The sequence below is a fragment of the Dermochelys coriacea genome, chromosome 8, assembly GCF_009764565.3.
Source record: "Dermochelys coriacea isolate rDerCor1 chromosome 8, rDerCor1.pri.v4, whole genome shotgun sequence".
Classification (NCBI taxonomy): domain Eukaryota; kingdom Metazoa; phylum Chordata; order Testudines; family Dermochelyidae; genus Dermochelys; species Dermochelys coriacea.
In genome coordinates, this window is record NC_050075.1 from 48895121 (window position 1) to 48916419 (window position 21299).

The following is a 21299-nucleotide window of genomic DNA, read 5'->3' on the forward strand; positions in this document are numbered from 1 at the left end:
CTCTGCTGGTTGGGGTCTGGTTGATGGGGGAATTGGCACATGCATCCTTTAGCCTAGAAGTGGATTGTTCAGGACACAGCTATTTGTCTAGAGGGAAAGGTGACCCTGGTAACCTAAGCCAAATCCAGCCCTAGTGTAATTCCACTGATTTGCAGACAGGTATTTACTTTAGCACACTTTTCTAGAACTACGGTTATGTAACACTGAACATATGGAAACAAAGTTATTTAGCAGGCTGGTTGTAGATTAAATACCATTTTCAAAAGTGGAAGGTGGCTGTAGATCATACAAGGGAAACACTCACTGATGTAGAATATCTCATATCACAGGTACACAGTATTGATCTTTCTTTCAGTGTTCCTTTCTCAAAGCTGGAGTGAATGTGGGCTAGTGTTAAATTTTTATATTAAAATCAAATATTTATTTCAGATCTTGTAATGACCATGCAAATGAGAGGGATTTTGGTATCAGAGAAGGTGAGAGAGACTAAAAATTCTGGGATAAATGTAGTAGTTGGATCTTTCTCCTAAACTGATCAGCAGTGCAAGTTAAGTCATTGGATTTCAACATAAAACCCCTCAGTATAAACAGGAACTGCTTCAAGCTGCCAATCTTTGTATCAGTTTTCGGTCTCTTGCCAAACACAAGGCCTAGAATGTACTTTTTTTGAAAATGAAAACTTAAGCCAAGATTTTAAAAAATGAGACTATGGAACTATGCTCTGAAGAAGAAAAAAATCAATATTTAAGTACCTGTCATTCAACAGCAGCCATGGCTCAGTGGAAACTGGTGAGTGCTCAGCACTTTTGAAAGTCAGGCCACATAAGCAGCTGCCTGCTAGTTGTATTATAGAAGCACCTAGGAGCCTCGTCATAGCCAGTGTGCCATGTGCTGTACAAACAACAAAAAGATGGTCTGTACCACAAAGTATTTAAATATAGACAAATTCAAGAGTAGGCAAGGCGCTATTAGTGCCCACTTCAGCAGCACCAGTGCTATTATGTACCAGTCAAAGGTAAAGAATAAGATCATTTAACTGAACTAGCAGAGATTGCGGCAGGTAAAATGCAGCTTGAGCAGAAGTCTGGTTTCACATTGATTTGGAGCTAGTACATTCAACAGCAAAATCAAGTAAGAGTGAAAGAGGTTGACACTCTTACTTGACTTTAGCTTCACTAACAAAGAGGGTTTTTTTCTCTCCTATGTACTTGCACTGTGGGGGGGAAAATCTCATTTTACCGTACAACACTTTTTCATTTGTACAACTCAAACAGCTATATTAAATGTAGCCAGTATCCCATTGTGTAGTTCAGGAAACAGAGGCATCGAGGTTAAGTGATTTGCTTTAGGTCACTAATAGCAGAGCTGGAAGCAGGAGGCTTTTACTTCACGTGCACCGATACCAAGGCCATACTGATTCTTCTGAATATCTCGCTGTTCACTCAACAAACATAGGGGAGTGCTTCTGAATCTTGCAGAAATTAATCCCAACAGACAGACTTTTCTGCCCTATATTACATGCACCACCCTCCTGCACTACTGTGTTAGCATCTAGGTCAGTGGTTCTCAATCTATTTACCATTGTGGGTTGCTTATGCAGCTCTCTCTGTGTTGTGAGCCACATCCACACAATATATATACTACCTGTATGGCCCTGAGGATGTCACATGGGTCACAGCTGTGTGCTGATTGAGAACCACTGATCTAGGCTATGCAGAAGGAGCAGTATTCCATCTCATGCCTGACCCTTTAAATGATACTTAAAAAACCCATTACAAAATGTTACTTTATTGATGTGACCTTTTTATTATAGCAAAATGTGCATCTATAATTTTCCTCCTATGGCCCTCTTTGCTTCATTACCAGTTGTAGATTTCAGTCCAGGAACCAATGAGGTCAAATGAAACTAATATACTTTCACTTCATGGACTGGAGTTTTGTGAGGCTAAAAAAATCTGCAGGAAAGCCAGCTTTCTGCAGTCAATGTCTCTCAAACATGAATCTACTGCAGATGGACTTAATGTGATCCAAGCAGAGCATCCGTAATAAGTTTTTTAGGACAGCAGGTATAGAGTACAAGATTTCATTGTATCTGTGAGATCGCCAGCTCTGTCAGCAGCGTCAACACTCCTATTAGGTGCTTGCTATGTAGGATCTGCAAGAAAACCATTAGTTGTAGTCAGAACAGAAATACAATAAGCTATTTAAATCACTGATTGCTATTTAAATGTGTAGAACACATACTGACAACTGCTGAGGGGAGTGAAGGATTTGCACTATGGGTTAATCTCATCACCATGCTACTTTCCCTGTTTCTTTGCAGGACTCCTCCTGTTTAGTGTACATGAGGGCTAGCATCCTATCTCCTCCTCCTCTACATGGGCCCTTCTGATCTTCACTCCCATCTTGGGAAAAGATCAGCAGCTCAAGGGACACTCTGCTCCCACCTCCTCTTTGAAAGAGGGAGAGAGAAGTCCCAGCCACTCTGTCCCCTCACTTCTCCTTGGAAGAAGCACCGACAATTGGCCACTCTGTTCTTCCACCCTCCTGCCACCTCTCTTTAGCAGTGATATCTGATGATCCCGCAGAACTCTTCGTTATTCAGGCCAGGCCAAGTTGTTATTGAACATTTATATTGCTGTAGTGTCTAAGGATCATAACCAGGTTGGGTCACATTGTGTTGAGTACTGTACAAATTAGCATTACCTGCCTTAAAGAGTTCACATTCTAAAAAGGTCATCTGTGCATTTTCCTACCCACTAAATGAGTCAGGGCTCCTACAGTCAATTGTTAAATAGGCCAAGCAGCCATGAAATGAGAAAGATACTTAAGATTGGCAGCACCCATTTGGCAGCTTCCAACTTTAAAACCTAATTCTTTAGCTATGGTGCTAGCACTTCAGATTATAAATGAATCAATTTTTAGAAAAAATCAATTTTTCTTTTAACTTTTCATTTCCCAGCATGGACAGTGAAAATACACTAGTCATTACCATGTTATGTCTCAGTCCCAACATTGTGCTAGCATCTAAATGTAACGCTAAGATTTTTGTCACAGATATTTTTAGTAAAAGTCATGGACAGGTCACAGGCTTCCTTGAATTTTTCTTTATTGGCTGTGACCTGTCCATGACTTTTAATAAAAATATCCATGACAAAAGGGGCAGCTCAGCTGCAGGATCCCCACACCACCAGCAGCAGCTGGGCAGCTGCAGGGGCCCATGCTGAGCTCTGGGGACCCCTGCTGCCCAGGAGCTGTGGGGTACCCCCATCATCTGGGGCAGGGGGACCCTGCAGGTCCCCCTGCCCCAGGGCTGAAGTCATGTAGGTCACTGAAAGTCACGGATTCCGTGACTTCTGCAACCTCAATGAAAAAATCATAGCCTTGCACATAAATACATGGGATTTTCTTTAAAAAAAAAAAAAAGTTAATATCAAAAAAGTCAATTGTAGTTTCTATTGGCTGTAGGTTTTGTATAAGTTTGGAATTTTTAAATCCAAATTTTAGCCAAAATGAGACAAGGGCTGTCTTTGTTCTGTGCTTGTACAGCGACCAATACGATGCCTGGGGGGACAACCACAATACAAAATGTTGACTGTACAACTGCCAGATGTGCTGTGGAACCCACTGGAAACTAGTTATATCTGGTAGAGGCTGAAATTTTTAAATTGATTGCGGGGGGGGGGGGGGGGGGGGGGGGGGAATCAGTTACGAGAATCAAGTAGCCTCCAACTTTAGGGACAGCTCTTTCTGGCCAGGTAGCACTATTTTAATTATACTGGCTAGAACAGTGTTAATCAAAACCTCATAGTTGGAATTCAGTTTAGTACCTTTATATTCCCATCACAGTGTGCTGATGCTATAGATGTAGAGACTTTCACCAGTCTTGTGGCTGACAAGTGGATCTTAAAGTGTCTATGGAAGTGAGAGTAAAGGCAGTCCATAAATAAATTCACTTCTTCTTGAGTAACCTCCCCAGGAGTTTTTTGCACTGTGTCCCATAAGGCTTTTGCATCCTCAGGGTGTATGGCATATGAAATGTCCAGAGACTGGGGAATGCAGGGCACAGAGAAAACAAGTTCTGTTGCAGCCATATGACTGTCCACTTTGCACCCAGTCCACATAGCAGCCATCCAGGCAAGATTGAGTGGGCTGATAGTTAAACGACTGAAATAACAGTCAAAGGTCTTCTGAAACCAACTACCAACTATGGCTGTGTAACTCTCTGCCCCATTTGCAAGGAACAAAGATAAACAGGTAAAATCCTCTGGTACACTTTCCGAAAGATCATCTCCAGATATACAGCAGAACCAGCCTGACCACACCACTTTGTCTTCTGCATTTTCAAATGGGAGTTGAGATCTTAATGCAATCTAAAAGAAAAAATGTCTGCATTACATCTTCAAGTTCTAGAGTGCATTTGACAGTTCTTAGCCAGAGTGAAATGGATTCTAATAAGAATTGCTAAAGCACAAGAATTTTCCCCTGATATATCATTTTAATAGCAAGAGATCAGAAGGAATCAGCTCCAGATCAGTGGCTTGATTTTCAGAGGTGCTATATGGGTTTTGGTGCCCAATTTAAAGATTTTGGCCTAGCCAGAACCCTAAGTTTTGATACTGCATTGCACTGGTTTCTATGCCATTATACCACTTTAGATATCTTGACTGTTTAAAGACAGTTTTTGCAATTCATCTATTATGCCTATAAATGGCCTGGCTCCTCCCACTGAAGTCAGTGGAAGTGTTGCCATTTACTTCAATGGGAATAGAAGCATCCCATAAGTCTACATTAATGCAGCATTTGCACTGTGCATTAATCTTCCTACAATAATTGCAATACAAAATGTTGCACTTCAATAGCATCTTTCCTCTGAGGACCTCAGAGTGTTAATAGGCCTTAACTATGGCAGGGAAGTAGCATTATATCCATTTGATATTAAATGACCCATGCAAGATCCTACATCAAGTTGATGACAGAGGAGAACTGAAGAGTGTTAACTCCTACTTCTGTCCTCTAACTATAACAAAGATTTGTTCCCAAGTCTATGTTTGAACAGATCAACAGTTTATGAAGAATTCCATGAGGGTGTTAAAAACAGACAAGAACCATATTGGTTAAAAGCAAAGAGATGCAAAAAAAGTTTGAATCACAGAATATATGAAAATTACTATAGTAGCAGCCATAAATATTTTAACATGTTACAGTGAGGCAATTCAGAAGTGTTAAGACACCATTGCTATCAACAGTGCTAGCTGCAGCCCTTACCTGGACAAGGATTGCAGCCTGGTCCTGATCTGTACCTTTCAGTCCTAAAAGGGTGGACAAAATCACTTTGATACCAAGATCATTGCCCACTTCTACAGCAAGTCCTTTCTGCTTTTCAGTGGCAACAAAGGCACTCAGAAGTCTAGAATACTCCTTCAGATTACCATAAGAGAATTTGTACATGGGGGTCACACTATACAAGGTCCATTGTTTGCGTAGAAGGAATGCTATCTTCTGAGGATCCGCATTTTCCTAGAATCAAGAGAACAGTATTCAGTTTTCTAGGCCTGCCCACAATTCCTGTAATGAAATTGAAGAAACACTTGTACACTGCATCAAATATACAGGCTAATCAGTTTTTATTCTTATTTATATAAGATGTGACAACTGATTTAAGATATGAATAGACACATTTTCTTTAGTTATATTAAACTACTAAAAGCCCACCTGCAGTAAAGATGTTTGTGGAATTATTCTCCTAGTTGGGCTCTGACCACACAGGGTGTGTGTCCTGGTGAACGTCAAACCTCTTGAGAAACGAGTAGTATTTGTAAAGTTGATTCCAGTTTCTGCAGTTTTTCTTCCTAAACGGGTCTTGCCCCCAGAATCAGGAGTATCCATATCCTATGCAATGAAAAGAGCCCAAAGACTGAAAACTTGCTATAGTCGGGTAGAGTGATTTAAATTATTAATTTAAGTCAATAAAGTATTTGTAAATCATTGAGTCTGATCACAGAGAGCCCTTGTAAAACTAATTCAAATTGATAAACTAAATTATAAATGTTTCTTTCTAATTCAAATGCCCACTACGGTAGAGTCTCTTATTTGAATTTTACAGAATTGCTATAGGCAAGAGACAAATATTTAATATTTATTATAAATATGAAAATTAAGGTGATGTTCCTGCAGACTCTTGAGCAAATGCATAACTTTACTCACATGAAAGGAACTAATGTACTTAAAGTTTAGCTCGGACACTTGTGCACATGCTTAAGTTGTTGTTTTATTTAAAAAGATATTAATAGCATGAAATCAAACACTGAAGCAATTTTGTTTTGAACTGACAATAAGTTTATTAGAGAGACTGCATACAATGAAAAGTTTAGATTGCAATTGATTAACAGAATTATTACAAATTGTTTTATAAACGGGCCAAAATGTTCAAAGATGGGAGCCTAGAAAATTAAGCTTCCAAGCCCATGCTTCATGGTGAAATTTTCAGAAGCACCCAAGTAATTTAGAAGCACAAATCCCATCGAGTTCAAACTGCAAACCCTGATGGAGGAGTATAGCCTGGTTGAAGCATTCAGCTTTCTTGACTCAAAGTTCAGCATATGATTTTTACAGATGATACTAAGCTGCTCAAGATAGTTAAGACCAAAGCAGACTGTGAAGAACTTCAAAAAGATCTCACAAAACTAAGTGATTGGGCAACAAAACAGCAAATGAAATTTAACGTGGATAAATGTAAAGTAATGTACATTGGAAAAAATAACTCCAACTGTACATACAATATGATGGGGGCTAACTTAGCTACAACTAATCAGAAGAGAGCTCTTGGAGTCATCATGGATAGTTCTCTGAAGACATCGACACAGTGTGCAGCGGCAGTCAAAAAAGCAAACGGGATGTTAGGAATCATTAAAAAGGGGATAGAGAATAAGATGAATATCTTATTGCCCTTATAAATCGATGTTAAACCCACATCTTGAATACTGTGTACAGATGTGGTCCCCTCATCTCCAAAAAGATATACCGGCATTAGAAAAAGTTCAGAGAAGGGCAACTAAAATGATTAGGGGGTTGGAACGGTCCCATATGAGGAGAGATTAAAGAGGCTAGGACTTTTCAGCTTGGAAAAGAGGAAACTAAGGGGAGATAGGATAGTGGTATATAAAATCATGAATGGTGTGGAGAAAGTGAACAAGGAAAAGTTATATACTTGTTCCCATAATATAAGAAGTAGGGGCCACCAAATGAAATTAATGGGCAGCAGGTTTAAAACAAATAAAAGGAAGTTCTTCACTCAGCGCACAGTCAACCTGTGGAACTTCTTGCATGAGGATGTTGTGAAGGCTAGGACTATAACAGGGTTTAAAAGAGAGGTGGATAAATTCATGGGGGTTAAGTCCATGAATGGCTATTAGCCAGGATGGGTAAGGAATGGTGTCCCTAGCCTCTGTCAGAGGGTGGAGATGGATGGCAGAAAAGAGATCACTTGATTATTACCTCACTTGATCATTACCTGTTAGGTTCACTCCCTCTGGGGCACCTGGCGTTGGCCACTGTCAGTAGACAGGATACTGGGCTGGATGGACCTTTGGTCTGACCCACTATGGCCATTCTTATGCTCTTATGTATGTTCACATGGGAAGGTGGTGCTGGCTGTAAATATAACATTGGCTAGTTGCTTATCAAGGTTGTTACAAGTCCCTGGGCTTTGTTCAGTATAAAAGAATATTTTAAATGAGAGAAACTTTTTAGTAGAAAGAAATCTGCATGAAGTCTACTAAGAATTAGGAAACTAACAAAACAAATACAAAATATTCACCTTTGCAATTTGACTACAAAATGAGATGGAAGAACTAGCAATATGCACATACAAATATTTGATTTAAATTCAATAAATGGATCTGTTTTCAAAAATAACCATTTAAAAGTTAAAAACCATGTTTTTATCCACCTTGGCTAAAGTAGAGATTAAAAGTTTATTTTAATGTAAGCGCATTTCCTAGGATCAAAGTACTAGACACAGTTAATAAATTGTAAAAGCTGTTCAGCATAGAAATCCTTGCTTTCCCCACAAACAGCAAGTAGGAACCACCACCTCAACAATATTTACCTTCATAAAATATACTAAGGCACGCAATTGTATGACAATACTCTCACAGATCAAATACAACGTAAGGAACAAAGCCACAGCCTAAGTGCCTTCTGTCACGAGCCGGTCCTGTCCCAGACTCCCAGTGGTGTTGGACGACACTGGTCTGTTCCGGGGATAGAATCTTCTGCTGGAGAATTTCCAGGCAACAAACCTCTTACCCGCTGGGCTTCTAGTCTAACAGTGGATCAAAATCAATGGCTCTGCTGGTGTCAAACTCATTCTTCTACTGGGGTAGAACAGTTCAACATTGATGGCCCTTGGCTACTCTGCCACAGCTTCCCAAACATAGGGCAGGTCTACACTTAAAACGCTGCATCAGTGTAGTGCTAAAGTGAAGATGCTCCTATGCTGACGGGAGGGAACTCTCCCTTAGGTGTAGTTAATCCACACACCCCGCCCCCAAGAGGTGGTAGCTATGTGGATGGAAGAAGCTATCCCATTGACAAAGCAGTGTCTACATGGGGGGTTAAGGTTTGTATAACTCAGAGTTTCTCAAATGCAACTTTTCTTGCAGCCACAGCCTCCTGGGCAGTGATGGGAACGTGGGGGGAAGCAATGCAGCAGCCCCTCCCCTGGGGCCACCAGCAGGGGCTGGTCTATGTCCCCTTCAAGAGACACAAACACTGTAGAAGCAGGCAGCCAGCATGGGTTCCCCACCTTCCTGGGGGCAGTGGGGCTTGGGCCTCAGTCCTTGGGTGGCAGTCTCTGGCCGTGTGGCAGCAGGCTCCATCCACCAGCCACAGGGATTTAGGCTCCTGCCCTTGTCTCCCCTCCCACCCCCATCCTCCTGGCTCTCACTGATTCCCATCACCCCTGAGCCCCCTACCCACCTCCCCATCCAGGCCTTAATTTGTTCCCCAGCTTGCCAGGGCTGAGTATAAGTCTGCTGTGAAAAGTGATATTGCTAATATCGTTTTTCATAGCCTCCTAGCTAGCTAGCAAGTCTGCTGTGAAAAATTATATTAACAAATATACAAATATCACTTTTCACAGTAGCAGACTTACAAGCTAGCAAGTCTTTTTTTTTTAAAAAAAAAAAAAAAAAAGGCAAAACATGCAAAGCACCTTATTTATGTTTCTATTCTGTTTAGGTCCAGTAAAGAATAGAAACAATTGTACATATTTTTTTAATTGAGTCTGCAAAAAAACCAGCCCCCTACACAAATAAATTATAATGATTTGGACATGTATAAATGCATATTTATTTGTTTTTTCTAAAATTAATTATTTTAGGAAAAATTGTCAGAGTGGCCACCAGCAAGAGTTGGTGGCCGCACTCTGAGGCCACACAAAAATATGTTGTGAGAACCCCTGGTATAACTACATCATTCACACACCCCTGAACAATGTAGTTATACTAACATCAGTCTGTAGTGTAGACCTGGCGATAAATTCTTCAACTGGGGTATGACTACTACACTACAAGCACCACAGTTCTAGCTACAAGAAAAGGAGTACTTGTGGTACCTTAGAGACTAACAAATTTATTAGAGCATAAACTTTCGTGAGCTACAGCTCACTTCATCGGATGCATTCCTAGCTACGCCACTGTAATGCAGACACTCACTAGAGTGAGGAAGGCATTTTCCCCATCACTGTAGCAAATCCACTGGCCTAGCAGTACCTACAGTGGTGCTTAGGTCAGCTTAAATTTCTTTGGAGTGTGCATTTTCTCACCTTTAAGTGAAATCGCTAGATCAACCTCAGTTTTAGATGCAGACCAGGGTGTTATGCTCAAATAAATTTGTTAATCTCTAAGGTGCCACAAGTACTCCTTTTCTTTTTGCGAATACAGACTAACACAGCTGCTACTCTGAAACCAGGGTGTTGGTGTCAAGTACCTGCTACAACAGGTTTTTTTTTTTTTTTTGCTACAACAACAAATGCTTAAAGCCACACTGAAAGTTACATTCAGAGGGGAGGTGGAAATGTTACCAAACCCAACATGGAATTCCTAAGCTGACACAGACCTGTCCCCAAACTGTCACACCTTCAACCACCCTAGTCAGAAAAGTTTCAGAGTAGCAGCCGTGTTAGTCTGTATTCGCAAAAAGAAAAGGAGTACTTGTGGCACCTTAGAGACTAACAAATTTATTTGAGCATAAGCTTTCGTGAGCTACAGCTCACTTCATCGGATGCATTTGGTGGAAAATACAGTGGGGAGATTTATATACACACACACAGAGAACATGAAACAATGGGTTTTATCATACACACTGTAAGGAGAGAAAAGGAGTACTTGTGGCACCTTAGAGACTAACAAATTTATTAGAGCATAAGCTTTCGTGAGCTACGGCTCACTTCATCGGATGCATTGTATGTATGTATGTAAATGCATCCGATGAAGTGAGCTGTAGCTCACGAAAGCTTATGCTCTAATAAATTTGTTAGTCTCTAAGGTGCCACAAGTACTCCTTTTCTTTTTGTGAAACTGTAAGGAGAGTGATCACTTAAGATGAGCCATAACCAGCAGCGGGGGGGGGGGGAAGGAGGAAAACCTTTCATGGTGACAAGCAAGGTGGGCTATTTCCAGCAGTTAACTTTTCTAGTCAGAAAAGTTTCCTACATAACTCCCCCCACCGCCTTTTCCAATGTACTGAAGTCAGCTTAACGTTAATGCCTGTGAAAGATCTTCTAAACTATGCCCTCCTTCCAGTCTGCCCTGGGTTGTAAGCTGGGGGGGGGGCGCTTTGTCCCCTCCGTGTCTGTCACAGGCCCCAGCACGCTGGGGATGAAGCGGGCTGCAAGGGGAAGATTTAACACAGCAGCACATCGAGATGCTCCAGCCGCTGCTCTCTGCACGCGGTCGCGGCCGGTTCGCAGCCGGCTGCCGCAGGATGGGTGGGGCGGGGAGCCTGGTGCCTCCCCAGCGCGGGGCCGGTGTAACGACACAAACAGCTCCCTCTCCCCCTTCCCTGCGTCACACCTGGCCCTGTCATGCCGCACGGGGAAGGCGGAGGGGGCCGCTAGGGAGGTAGATCTCCCCCGATCTCCGGGCTCACCAGTCACCATCCCCGGTAGGAGATCGGCCCCCCCCGCGCCAGCTCAGCTCAGCTCAGCTCAGCTGTACGAGCAGCCCGCCGCCAGCGCCCCGGCTCCCGCTACCGGACGGTGGGGAATACATCATTCTCCGTACGTTAGACACAGGGCGCCGGGCTCTCACCTGCCGCCGCCAGAGACTAGGCCGCCCCGATCGCCTCATTGCGGACTCGGCTCTCGCGCGCTCCGCCAAGATCGTTTGAATCCGCTTCCCGGCAGCCCCTGCGGCAGGACCACCCGCACGCGCGTGAGCCGGAGCCAGGGATCCCGTCACGTGATGCACAACTGCTCCGTCGCCATGTTTAGTGCGGGCGGAGAGCTGCCTAATCAAACGTGGTGACTGAGGGCGACGGTAGCCGGGTAGGGACATTTGGCGAGATTGGCGCTCCGTCAGGTGGGACCGAGACCGCGCGAAAAGAAAAGCGTGTGAGGCAGGGAGAGCGGCTGTCTGCGGTGGGGAGTCGAAGCCAAGCCCCTGCCGCCAGCGGCAGGAAGAGGCTGGGGCCGTAGGGCCGCCCGAGGGAGCGAACACTCCGGGGCGGGGCGGGGCCTGTGCTGGGCTCGGGAGCCCGGACGCCTGGGTTCTCTCCCGGCTGGCTACTCTCGGAAAGCCGCGGGTTCGCGGGCACCTTTCCTCCCCGCTCCCCCGTAGCCCTTTGCCGACAAAAGGCGGCCGCCTGTCACCGTGAACTCGGGACAAGGCCCCCGTTGGGAGCGCGAGCAGCGGCCTGAGGGGCCCCAGCTTGGGCCGTCGGGTGGGCGGGCTGGTGCTTCGCGGCCCGTTACTGGCCCCCGCCCCGGCGCTTGCTGGCGGTGGCGCGTCGGCCCTGCAGCCCGGCCGGCTCGCAGGCTGGGCTGGAAACGGGGCGGTCCCCCGTGGGGAGCCGTGACACGGCCTGGGGCTGAGCCGTGCCTAGAGCTGCCGCAGCTACGGGGGGGTCTGGCGTTCCCGGGTGCGCAGATGGCACCGGACCTGCTTTGGTCTGGCCAACCCCACTCTTTGTAATGGCGGCCAGGCCTGGAGCCACCTAACTCCTCTGCCCTCCAGAGTTTTGCCACTATGATCGTTAAAGTCCCCAGCGGTCCTGGTGGAGTCTCCATTGCTGGCCATTTTTAAATCCAGACTGGATGTCTTGCTAAAAGATCTGCTCTAGGAATTATTTTCCAGACGTGATCTGGCCTGCGTTATGCGCAGACTACGTGATCACAATGACAGGTTTCAGAGTAGCAGCCGTGTTAGTCTGTATTCGCAAAAAGAAAAGGAGGACTTGTGGCACCTTAGAGACTAACACATTTATTTGAGCATAAGCTTTCGTGAGCTACAGCTCACTTCATCGGCTGCATGATCACAATGGTGCCTTCTGGGCTTGAATCGAGGGAAAAAGTGGCAAGCCCCTTCCCCATTGTAGACACAGCTATATGTGTGTTTTATATATCTTATATCTATATGTGTCTTTTTTTATATCTTATATACCGGTATAGCTTATTCCAGATTTCCAAAGTGAAATATGCTATATTAATATAAAGTGTCCTATACAAGTATAACTGCATCTACATTAGGGCTTTTATCAGCATAACTATATTGGTAAAAAAAAAAATCACACCCTTTACTGATATTAAAAAAACAATGAGGAGTCCTTGTAGCACTTTAGAGATTAACAAATTTATTTGGGCATAAGTTTACATAGGCTAGAACCCACTTCATCAGATGCATGCAGTGGAAAATACAGTAGCAGGTATATTTAGGATTTATTCAGTCTTTATTCAGGCCTAATTTGATGGTGTCCAATTTGCAAATTAATTCCAGTTCTGCAGTTTCACATTGGAGTCTGTTTTTGAAGGTTATTTTGGTTCAAGAATTGCCACTTTTAAGTCTGTTATTGAATGACCAGAGAGGTTGAAGTGTTCTCCTACTGGTTTTTGAATGTTGTAATTCCTGATGTCAGATTTGTGTCCATTTATTCTTTTGCTTAGAGACTGTCTGGTTTGGCCAATGTACATGGCAGAGGGGCATTGCTGGCACATGATGGCATATATCACATTGTAGATGTGCAGGTGAACGAGCCCCTGAAAAGGGCTGGGAGTGGATGAGTCATGACAAAACCTAATTTTACCATACTAATTTCCCCCTACTGTTACTCACACCTCACTACCACTACAAAAGTGATTTCCTCCCTTGGTATTCTACTGTTAATTGAATTGTCTCATTAGACTGACACCCCCCCCAACCTGGTAAGGCAACTCCTATATTTTCATGTACTATGTATAAATATACCTATTACTGTATTTTTCACTCCATGCATCTGATGAAGTGGGTTCTAGCCCACAAAAGCTTATGCCCAAATAAATGTGTTAGTCTCTAAGGTGCTACAAGGACTCCTCGTTGTTTTTGCTGATACAGACTAACACGGCTACCACTCTGATTACTGATATAGTTATGCTGGTAACATTTTAAAATGTAAGTCAGCCTAAGTCTGTTTTAAATCTCACCTTTAATTATTTATTGATAAGTTTGTGGGTAGGTGCTCTTATTTCAGATTGAGTGTCCTATTTTGATATAATGTAAAAAAAAAATAAGTTATATAAAAATAGGAGACCCTTTAATGGAAATAAGAGTGTCTGTAAGCAAACGTGCACTGGACTCAATAAGTTTACACCCACACACCCCTTTAGTTTGGGACTATTTTGTATGTAGGTAAGGGCTGACTTTTTGCCATGAAGAGTCTGATTATCTCTAGGGCATATCTAGAGTAGACAGTTTTTGTACTCATTGAATTATATGGAGTTGGAAGCAAGAAAGTGGAGCCACTGCCATGTGACCTGACCTGCCTTCTTTCCAGACATCACTAGCAAGTGGTTTATAGACCTCCTACTGAGATCTTCCTTGATGATGGAAGATGCTATACACATAAAAAGTATTAATATTATGCAGGCCTGAGGGAGACAGGAACTAGTATGAATGACAGACGGGGAATAAAGGTGGAGTTTGTACATGTTATTATTTATATTACACTATTGGTGCCCTATTGTGCTAATCACTGTACGAGTAGATAGTGAGGTAAGGGACAGAGGGTCCCAGGGGGCAGTCAAGGGATAGGGAGCAGGAGGCAGTTGGATGGGGCAGAGGTTCTGGGAGGGGGAAGGTCAGGGGATGGGGAATGGGGGGGCTGGATAGGTGTGGGAGTCCCGGGGTGCCTGTTAAGGGGCAGGGGTGTGGATAGGGGCAGGGCAGTCAGGAGACAGGGAATGGGGGGGGTTGGATGGAGGTGGGGTCTGGCAGTTAGGGGCAGGGTCAAGGAGCAGGGGGGTTGGATGGATGGGTGGGGGGCTTGAGGGGGCAGGGGCCAGGCTGTTTGGGGAGGCACAGCCTTCCCTATCCGGCCCTCCGTACAGTTTTGGATCCCCAATGCGGCCCTCGGGTCAAAAAGTTTGTCCGCCTCTGCACTAGACCATGTGGACCCTTCCGGGAAATAAGGGCAGCTGGTCAGTCAAGAGAGAATTTGACACAAGTACTGATTGAAGAATAGAATCTGAGGGTTGCAAAGTGAAATTACTTTCCATGTTGTTTTTTCCTAAAACTGTCCAGAGTGTGAAAGATCCAGGACTGCCCTTCTGTTTCTGATCTCGCTGTTGTGGATTGTAAGATGTCATTCCGCCACGGGCTGCAAGTGCTGTACAGTGAGCTGTGTCTATTCTCTAGAGAGCTAAACAGACCTTGGTGCAGATACATTTCCAACAGTTTGGCACTTAGCTCAGAGAAAAGAGCATCAGGTGAGCAGGGGTGGGGAGAAGTCTCCTGAATACAATATTTTATATTCACATACTGAATTTACAAAAATAGGTTTTGTATCTTTGTCTTATCTTCAACTTTGCTCTTGTTCTGGGTGACAGAGCCTTTTATGGTAATCCAGACAGAAAGTTAAATGATCACTAAAATGAGACGTGTATTAGCACTTCCCTCTAGATATTTTTTAAATGTATATTTTAAAAAAGACCTTAACCCATTTATGCTATTTACTTTTTGCACATTACTCCCACATGGGGCATGATCCAAAGCCATTTTTTGTGGCTTTCAAATCACATTTTCCTGTCTGAAAACCGGTTTTTCCCTTTCTCCTACTGTAGTGTGAAGGACTTGCACAAACAGAGAAAAGTGACTGTGCCTGACATAAAAGTGAGGGAAATTTTTTTCCCCCTAGTAATTTTAAGGGTCTGTAGCAATAGTAGGTGAAATGTTTTCAGGCAGGAATGTGCCTAAGTTGACAATCTCCCTTTAACCTTCTAAAATACTATAAACTTTAAAACCCAAGAGCACTGTGTGAATGTTTAACAACCAGAACATGAAACTGACCAGTCTGGTTTTATTGTCTAAGGCCCTAATGCAAAGCCAATTGAAATCAATAGGAAGACTCCCATTAACTTCAATGGGCTTTGGATCAGGCCTTTGCTAGCCTTGTATAAAGCAGGCAGAGACTTTTTTAGTTTTCCCTTATGTGGTTTTGTCAATACATTTAGACCTTGATCTAGTGCTACTCTGTTCCTCAACTCCCAACACAGCTCAGCCAACATGACTCAATAAATACCTGCAGCATCCTTTGCTATTTTTGTCCTGGGTCTTTTTTGAGAAGAAATTGGCAAATGTGGTGGATTATGCTTAAATGTCGTGTTAACTTCAAAGAGCACCGTGCTGGAATTAGGATGAGAGATCAGCAAACCTATTACACTTTGCATAAGCAGATCATCAACCTAGGCTGCCAGAATTGGTATATACAGGTTGATTGACGCAAGGTATGGCAAACATCACTGTTATGATTCTTAGAAAGCTGATTATGTTCACATATGGCCATGTTTCAATTGTGCCTCCCTAAAGTTGTCTCTGTTGTTTTCTTTGGATATACAGTATTCTCTACAAACCATTTTAGGCAAGGAAATAGTATTTCTAGGCTATCCTTAAAGGCTGCTGGCTTCCATCCAAGAAGTCATTTTAGTGGTGGAAGAAATGATCTGCTTGTATATGGCCATAAAACACATTGAGATTATTATTTTTATTTATTTGCATCACCATAATGCATAGGAGTTCTAATCCTAGACCAGTACTCCATTGTCGTAAGCACTGTACAAACAAAAAACTCTGTGGGGCAGGGACTGTCCTTTTTGTTGTGTTTGTACAGTGATCTTTGAATAAGATAGCGCTCATTACTGTATACCTACATTAGCATTCATGCTTTCATTGAAACTGTTTTTCTGTGGCTTTGTCTCAAGATTTCAATAGCTTTGTGGCTCGGACCAACACTTGCGGAGAGTTGCGTTCTGCTCATGTTGGCCAAGAGGTCACCTTGTGTGGATGGATTCAGTACCAAAGGTAAATGCAGCCCACATGGATGGAGGATAGGTTACATTGCTGGAGCCAAGGCAGCTCCTAGGGCCTGATTCTTGGTTATGTTAACGGCCCTTTATACCACCCTGGCAGCATAAAGGGGCTTAAAAATGGGAGGAAACCCCTTCCTGAGAATATCCTCTGTGTAAGGTGGCTTCTTGGCCAGTGTAGAGCAACAGTTCTAAGTGCCCTGTGCCCAGACGTGGGTGTAGGGATAGGTCAGGGTCTGGCCCAAGTGCATGCATTATGGCTGTTCTCTGCTTCCTGGGCCTACTGAGGAGCTGCAGAAAGCACAGTGTAAATTAGAGTAGCTCTAAGGCTGCTTTAACTTATGCAGTGGTCAAGCAGGCCCCCTCATGGTCCCAGAAGAGGGGTTGAAAGTCACCTTTGCGTGCACACATTCCTCCCAGCTCTGCCCCGTCTGAAGTGTTGGTATTGAACAACGAGATTCATGTCAGAGTAGTATTTAAAACTTGCAAGGACCCAGAAGGGAAGTGGGACTGGAAGCTATGGACAGGCTTCCTTATGTCCATTGGCTTTCACCGTATCCAGTGAAGCTCTCTGTGGGGGAGGCTGAGGAGCTTCAGTTGTTTTTCCTACCATATTGAGAGCAGCATCCTGTTTAATCAGTCAGAGGGGATTCCCTCCTACTAGCTCCTTCTTTCCTAAAGTGGAGAGAATGATACTTATCTCCTTTGTAAAGTTCTCTGAGATCTACAGGTGAAAAGTGCTATAGCAGATCTTGCTAGTAGTAGAACAGAGCATGTTCAGTACCAAGGGGCTGTAAATGTTATGTTGTATATTCAAAACTCTTATTCTTCATGGATGAGTGTTCACATTCAAGCGCTGCTGTTATAGTTTTTTATAGTCTGGTTTGGTACCTGAATCTAATCCAAATTAAAGATTTGTTTCATCCCTGATTTCCAAAGTGAGTAATGTGATTCCTATATTCATGTTGTTTCTAAAGTGCTTTGAGATGAAAGCCACAATATCCCCAGAAATACAAGATATTAACATAGGCTTTGGCTTAGAAAGCAAAAAGATTGAACCCTGGGAGAAACAACTCTTTCCATTTTGTTTTCATCATGTTCAGACAGGGCCTGTTCCTGGTTCTGAGGGACTTCCAGGGGCTGACACAAATCATCATTCCACAGGATGAGGTAAGGGCTGCCAAGGGATGAATCTCTAGATTTTTTTGCTTTAAAGGCTTGTTGTCCCCCATAGTGTCAAGGGCAGAATGAGGAAGCTGAATTTATATTACATATTGCAGTCTGCTCTGATTTATGTACATTGCTAGCGTAGCCCCGAGTTCGGCAAAAAATGAGCACTCTTGAAGTAAAACAAAAGGACTGTGATTACTAAAGCTTTTAGCTGAGCTAGAGACCTAACTTGGAGTAAGCTGTGCTCAGAATATAAGATTTCTTAGATTGTAAGGGGAAAAGGGGCATTTTTTTTGTTCTGTCTGTATACAGCACTTAGCATAGTGAGATTCTGGTCCATGACCGGGGTTCCCAGATGCTACTGCAATACAAGTAGTAATAATATCATACAACTGGTTTATAAAGAATGATCTTTAAATTTTGTCTGAGAGGGGGCCATAAAGAAAACAGAAAAGCATCCAAGCATGGCACAGTCTGCAATGTGACTTCAGTTTCCATGACATCTCAGTATTTTCTTCCTGCAGGCACATTTCCATGTTAAGAAGGTCTTGTATGATGCCCCCCTGGAATCTGTTGTGAGGGTAACTGGGACAGTCATCTTTCGACCCCCAGGGCAGAAGAACCCGGTTAGTGCTTTGAAATCTTCCTGGGATTTTCTAGAGTTTGGCACTCTGGTAAAGTGCACTGAATTTAGCACAGAGATTTGGCAGGTGGATTCATGCTGCACACGTTGTGTCATTGCTTTGCCATTAGCAAGCTTGTTTTCTCCAAGGTATGATGATCCATCTTGGAGTGATGTGAAAGAATTGTGAATACAGGGAAATAAAAATAACTGCTATGGCATGCACCTTCCAGGAACTTCAAAGCACTTCACAAACACTAATAAATGAAGTCAAACAATACCCCTTTGACAACTACTGATCACCATTAAAAAAGGCCAGACTTTACCATCCATACTTTTGGTTTTCTAGTCTAAATATAAGAAATGCCATAGTGCTTCTGCAGTAATTGTTGACCATTTTTACTCACGCCTGCTGTAGGCAAGTTTAATTAGCTCCTTTTTATAGATCGAGAAGTTGAAGCATGGAGGTTAATGGCCTGATTGTTCAGAGGTGTTCCATACCCACAGCTCTCGTTGTCAGAAGCTTTAAGTGACTCTTCCAAGACCATACACCACCAGTCATTGGCAGAACTGAGTACAGAACCCAGGAATTCGAATGCCCAGTCCACTTCTCTAACCACTAGATGCTACCACAAAGTATGCTGGGCTGGGCTCCACAGTTATCATTTTTTTTTTTTTTTTTTTTAAAGACACGTATTGGAAACTTGAATGTGTTCTTCTCTGGTTAGTAGAAGGTGTTCCACTCTGTCCTGCAAGATGGGAAGGAATGGATAACAGAGTTTAGTGGTCTTTATTGTGGCAGCGATGATAGATGGGAGAAAAACTCAAATCTACCTTAGAATTCAAGTGGGAACTCTACTTATGGAAATTGGTAAATGAATTGCCCCCCATGATACCCAGGAACCATAAAGGTTACACCAATGAGCTGACACATAGCTCTCCTCCACATTACAGGTTAAAGGCCTGATACTGCCAGCATTTATCAATTCATAGATTATTAATCCAAATGGGACACTGATCATCTAGTCTGACCTCCTGTATAACACAGGCCGTAGAATTTTTCTGAATTAATGCTGGTTTGAACAAGAGCATATCTTTTAGAAAAACATCCCATCTTGATTTTAAAATTGCCAGTGATGGAGAATCCTCCACTACCCTTTATAAGTTGTTCCAGTGGGTAGTTACCCTCACTGTTAAAAGTATGCATCGAATTTCTAGTTTGAACTTGTCTGGCTTCTACTTCTAGCCATTGAATACCTTTGTCTGCTAGACCTTCCATATCAAATTTCTGTTCCCCATATGTAGGTACTTACAGGTTGTGATCAAGTCACCCCTTAACCTTCTTTTTGTTAAATTATATAGATTGAGCTCCTTGAGTTTATCACTATAAAGTATGTTTTTTTCAATTGATTAATCATTCTTGTGGCTCTTCTCTGAACATTCTCCAATTTATCAACATCCTTCTTGAATTCTTTACACAGGTTTCCAGCAGTGGTCTCACCAATGTCAAATGCTTTCCTATTCTTGTATGCAATTCCCCTGTTTATACATCAGTGAACCTGAGGAGATTACTTTTGTGCATAAAGTTAAGCATGGGCATGAGTGTTGGCAGGATCAGGCCCTAACTCTTGTCTTGTAGTTTGTACATGTCATAGGGGGAGAGCAGGTTATGGACAAGAAAGCAGGTTCACTTCTAATAGGGATGGATACACTACTGAAAGAGAGTGAGACCCAGTGTGTCTTAAATAGGAACTGATTGGCCTTAACCTGCCAATGAATATTGAGGAAGATTTGGAGAAACTGATCATTAAGAGACATTGTCTGTCCTATGCTGTAAGGGGTCAGACTGGATAATTATAAGCATTCTTTCTAGCCTGAAAATCCATTAACCTAGTGTCATAAATATAAAGGGAAGGGTAACCACTTTTCTGTATACAGTGCTACAAAATCCCTCCTGGCCAGAGGCAAAACCCTTTCACCTGTAAAGGGTTAAGAAGCTAAGGTAACCTCGCTGGCACCTGACTCAAAATGACCAATGAGGAGACAAGATACTTTCAAATCTGGGGTGGGGGAAACAAAGGGTTCTCTCTGTCTGTGTAATGCTTTTGCCGGAAACAGATCAGAAATGCAAGCCTTCCAACTCCTGTTAAATTAGTAAGTAATGTAGCTAGAAAATGCGTTAGATTTTCTTTTGTTTAATGGCTGATAAAATAAGCTGTGCTGGAGGGAATGTATATTGCTGTTTTTATGTCTTTTTGTAACTTAAGGTTTTGCCTAGAGAGATTCTCTATGTTTTGAATCTGATTACCCTGTAAGGTATTTACCATCCTGATTTTACAGAGGTGATTCTTTTACCTTTTCTTTAATTAAAATTCTTCTTTTAAGAGCCTGATTAATTTTTCATTGTTCTTAAGATCCAAGGGTTTGGGTCTGTGTTCACCTGTACCAATTGGTGAGGATTATTACCAAGCCTTCCCCAGGAAAGGGGGTGTAGGGTTTGGGGGGATATTTTGGGGGAAGACGTCTCCAAGTGGAATCTTTCCCTGTTCTTTATTTAAAACGCTTGGTGGTGGCAGCATACGGTTCAAGGACAAGGCAAAGTTTATACCTTGGGGAAGTTTTTAACCTAAGCTGGTAAAAATAAGCTTATGGGGTCTTTCATGCGGGTCCCCACATCTGTGCCCTAGAGTTCAAAGTGGGGAAGGAACCTTGACACCTAGAAAGAAACTTGTCCAAGTATTTTGCCCGGTGTTCAAATCTATTTTTCTCTGTTTCAGAGAATGCTGACAGGCGACATTGAAGTGAAGGTGAAGACAGCTGAGGTCCTGAATTCCTGCAAGAAGCTGCCCTTTGAAATTAAAGACTTTATCAAGGTGGCTGCTTGCCTTTGGCATTAAGCACTGGCTCTTCAGAAGAGTTAGAATTTGCCATGCTGAATTGCAGAGCAGT

At 42.9% G+C, this 21299-nt stretch overlaps 2 protein-coding genes across 8 annotated transcripts in view; one reads left to right on the forward strand and one right to left on the reverse strand.

Annotated features, from left to right (window-relative positions):
* Positions 1 to 1786: 1786 nt before the first annotated feature.
* Positions 1787 to 11561, reverse strand: CENPL (centromere protein L). Of its 3 annotated transcripts, none has more exons than XM_038412522.2 (5): positions 11316 to 11561; positions 5716 to 5892; positions 5269 to 5520; positions 3831 to 4373; positions 1787 to 2155 (listed from the first exon to the last, which is right to left on the reverse strand). In XM_038412522.2, the coding sequence occupies exons 1-5, from the start codon at positions 11559 to 11561 to the stop codon at positions 2084 to 2086; spliced, it is 1290 nt and encodes a 429-aa protein (XP_038268450.1). In that variant the 3' UTR covers positions 1787 to 2083. The 3 variants fall into 3 exon arrangements, with proteins under 3 accessions (XP_038268450.1, XP_043347041.1, XP_043347042.1); XM_043491106.1 differs by having other exon boundaries at positions 11289 to 11561; XM_043491107.1 differs by lacking the exon at positions 11316 to 11561 and adding an exon at positions 10733 to 10751.
* DARS2 (aspartyl-tRNA synthetase 2, mitochondrial) overlaps positions 11157 to 21299 on the forward strand; it is a 32541-nt gene continuing 22398 nt past the window's right edge. Inside the window, exons 1-7 of one of the 5 annotated variants that reach the window (XM_043491099.1) lie at positions 11451 to 11585; positions 14778 to 14962; positions 16454 to 16553; positions 17662 to 17728; positions 18253 to 18354; positions 19832 to 19876; positions 21128 to 21223. In XM_043491099.1, coding sequence (XP_043347034.1) covers positions 14836 to 14962; positions 16454 to 16553; positions 17662 to 17728; positions 18253 to 18354; positions 19832 to 19876; positions 21128 to 21223 — 537 coding nt within the window. In that variant the 5' untranslated portion in view covers positions 11451 to 11585; positions 14778 to 14835. Of the gene's footprint in view, positions 11586 to 11638; positions 11809 to 14777; positions 14963 to 16453; positions 16554 to 17661; positions 17729 to 18252; positions 18355 to 19831; positions 19877 to 21127; positions 21224 to 21299 lie in introns of those variants that run through there. The other 4 variants (XM_043491100.1, XM_038412518.1, XM_038412517.2 and 1 more) reach the window with 4 other exon arrangements.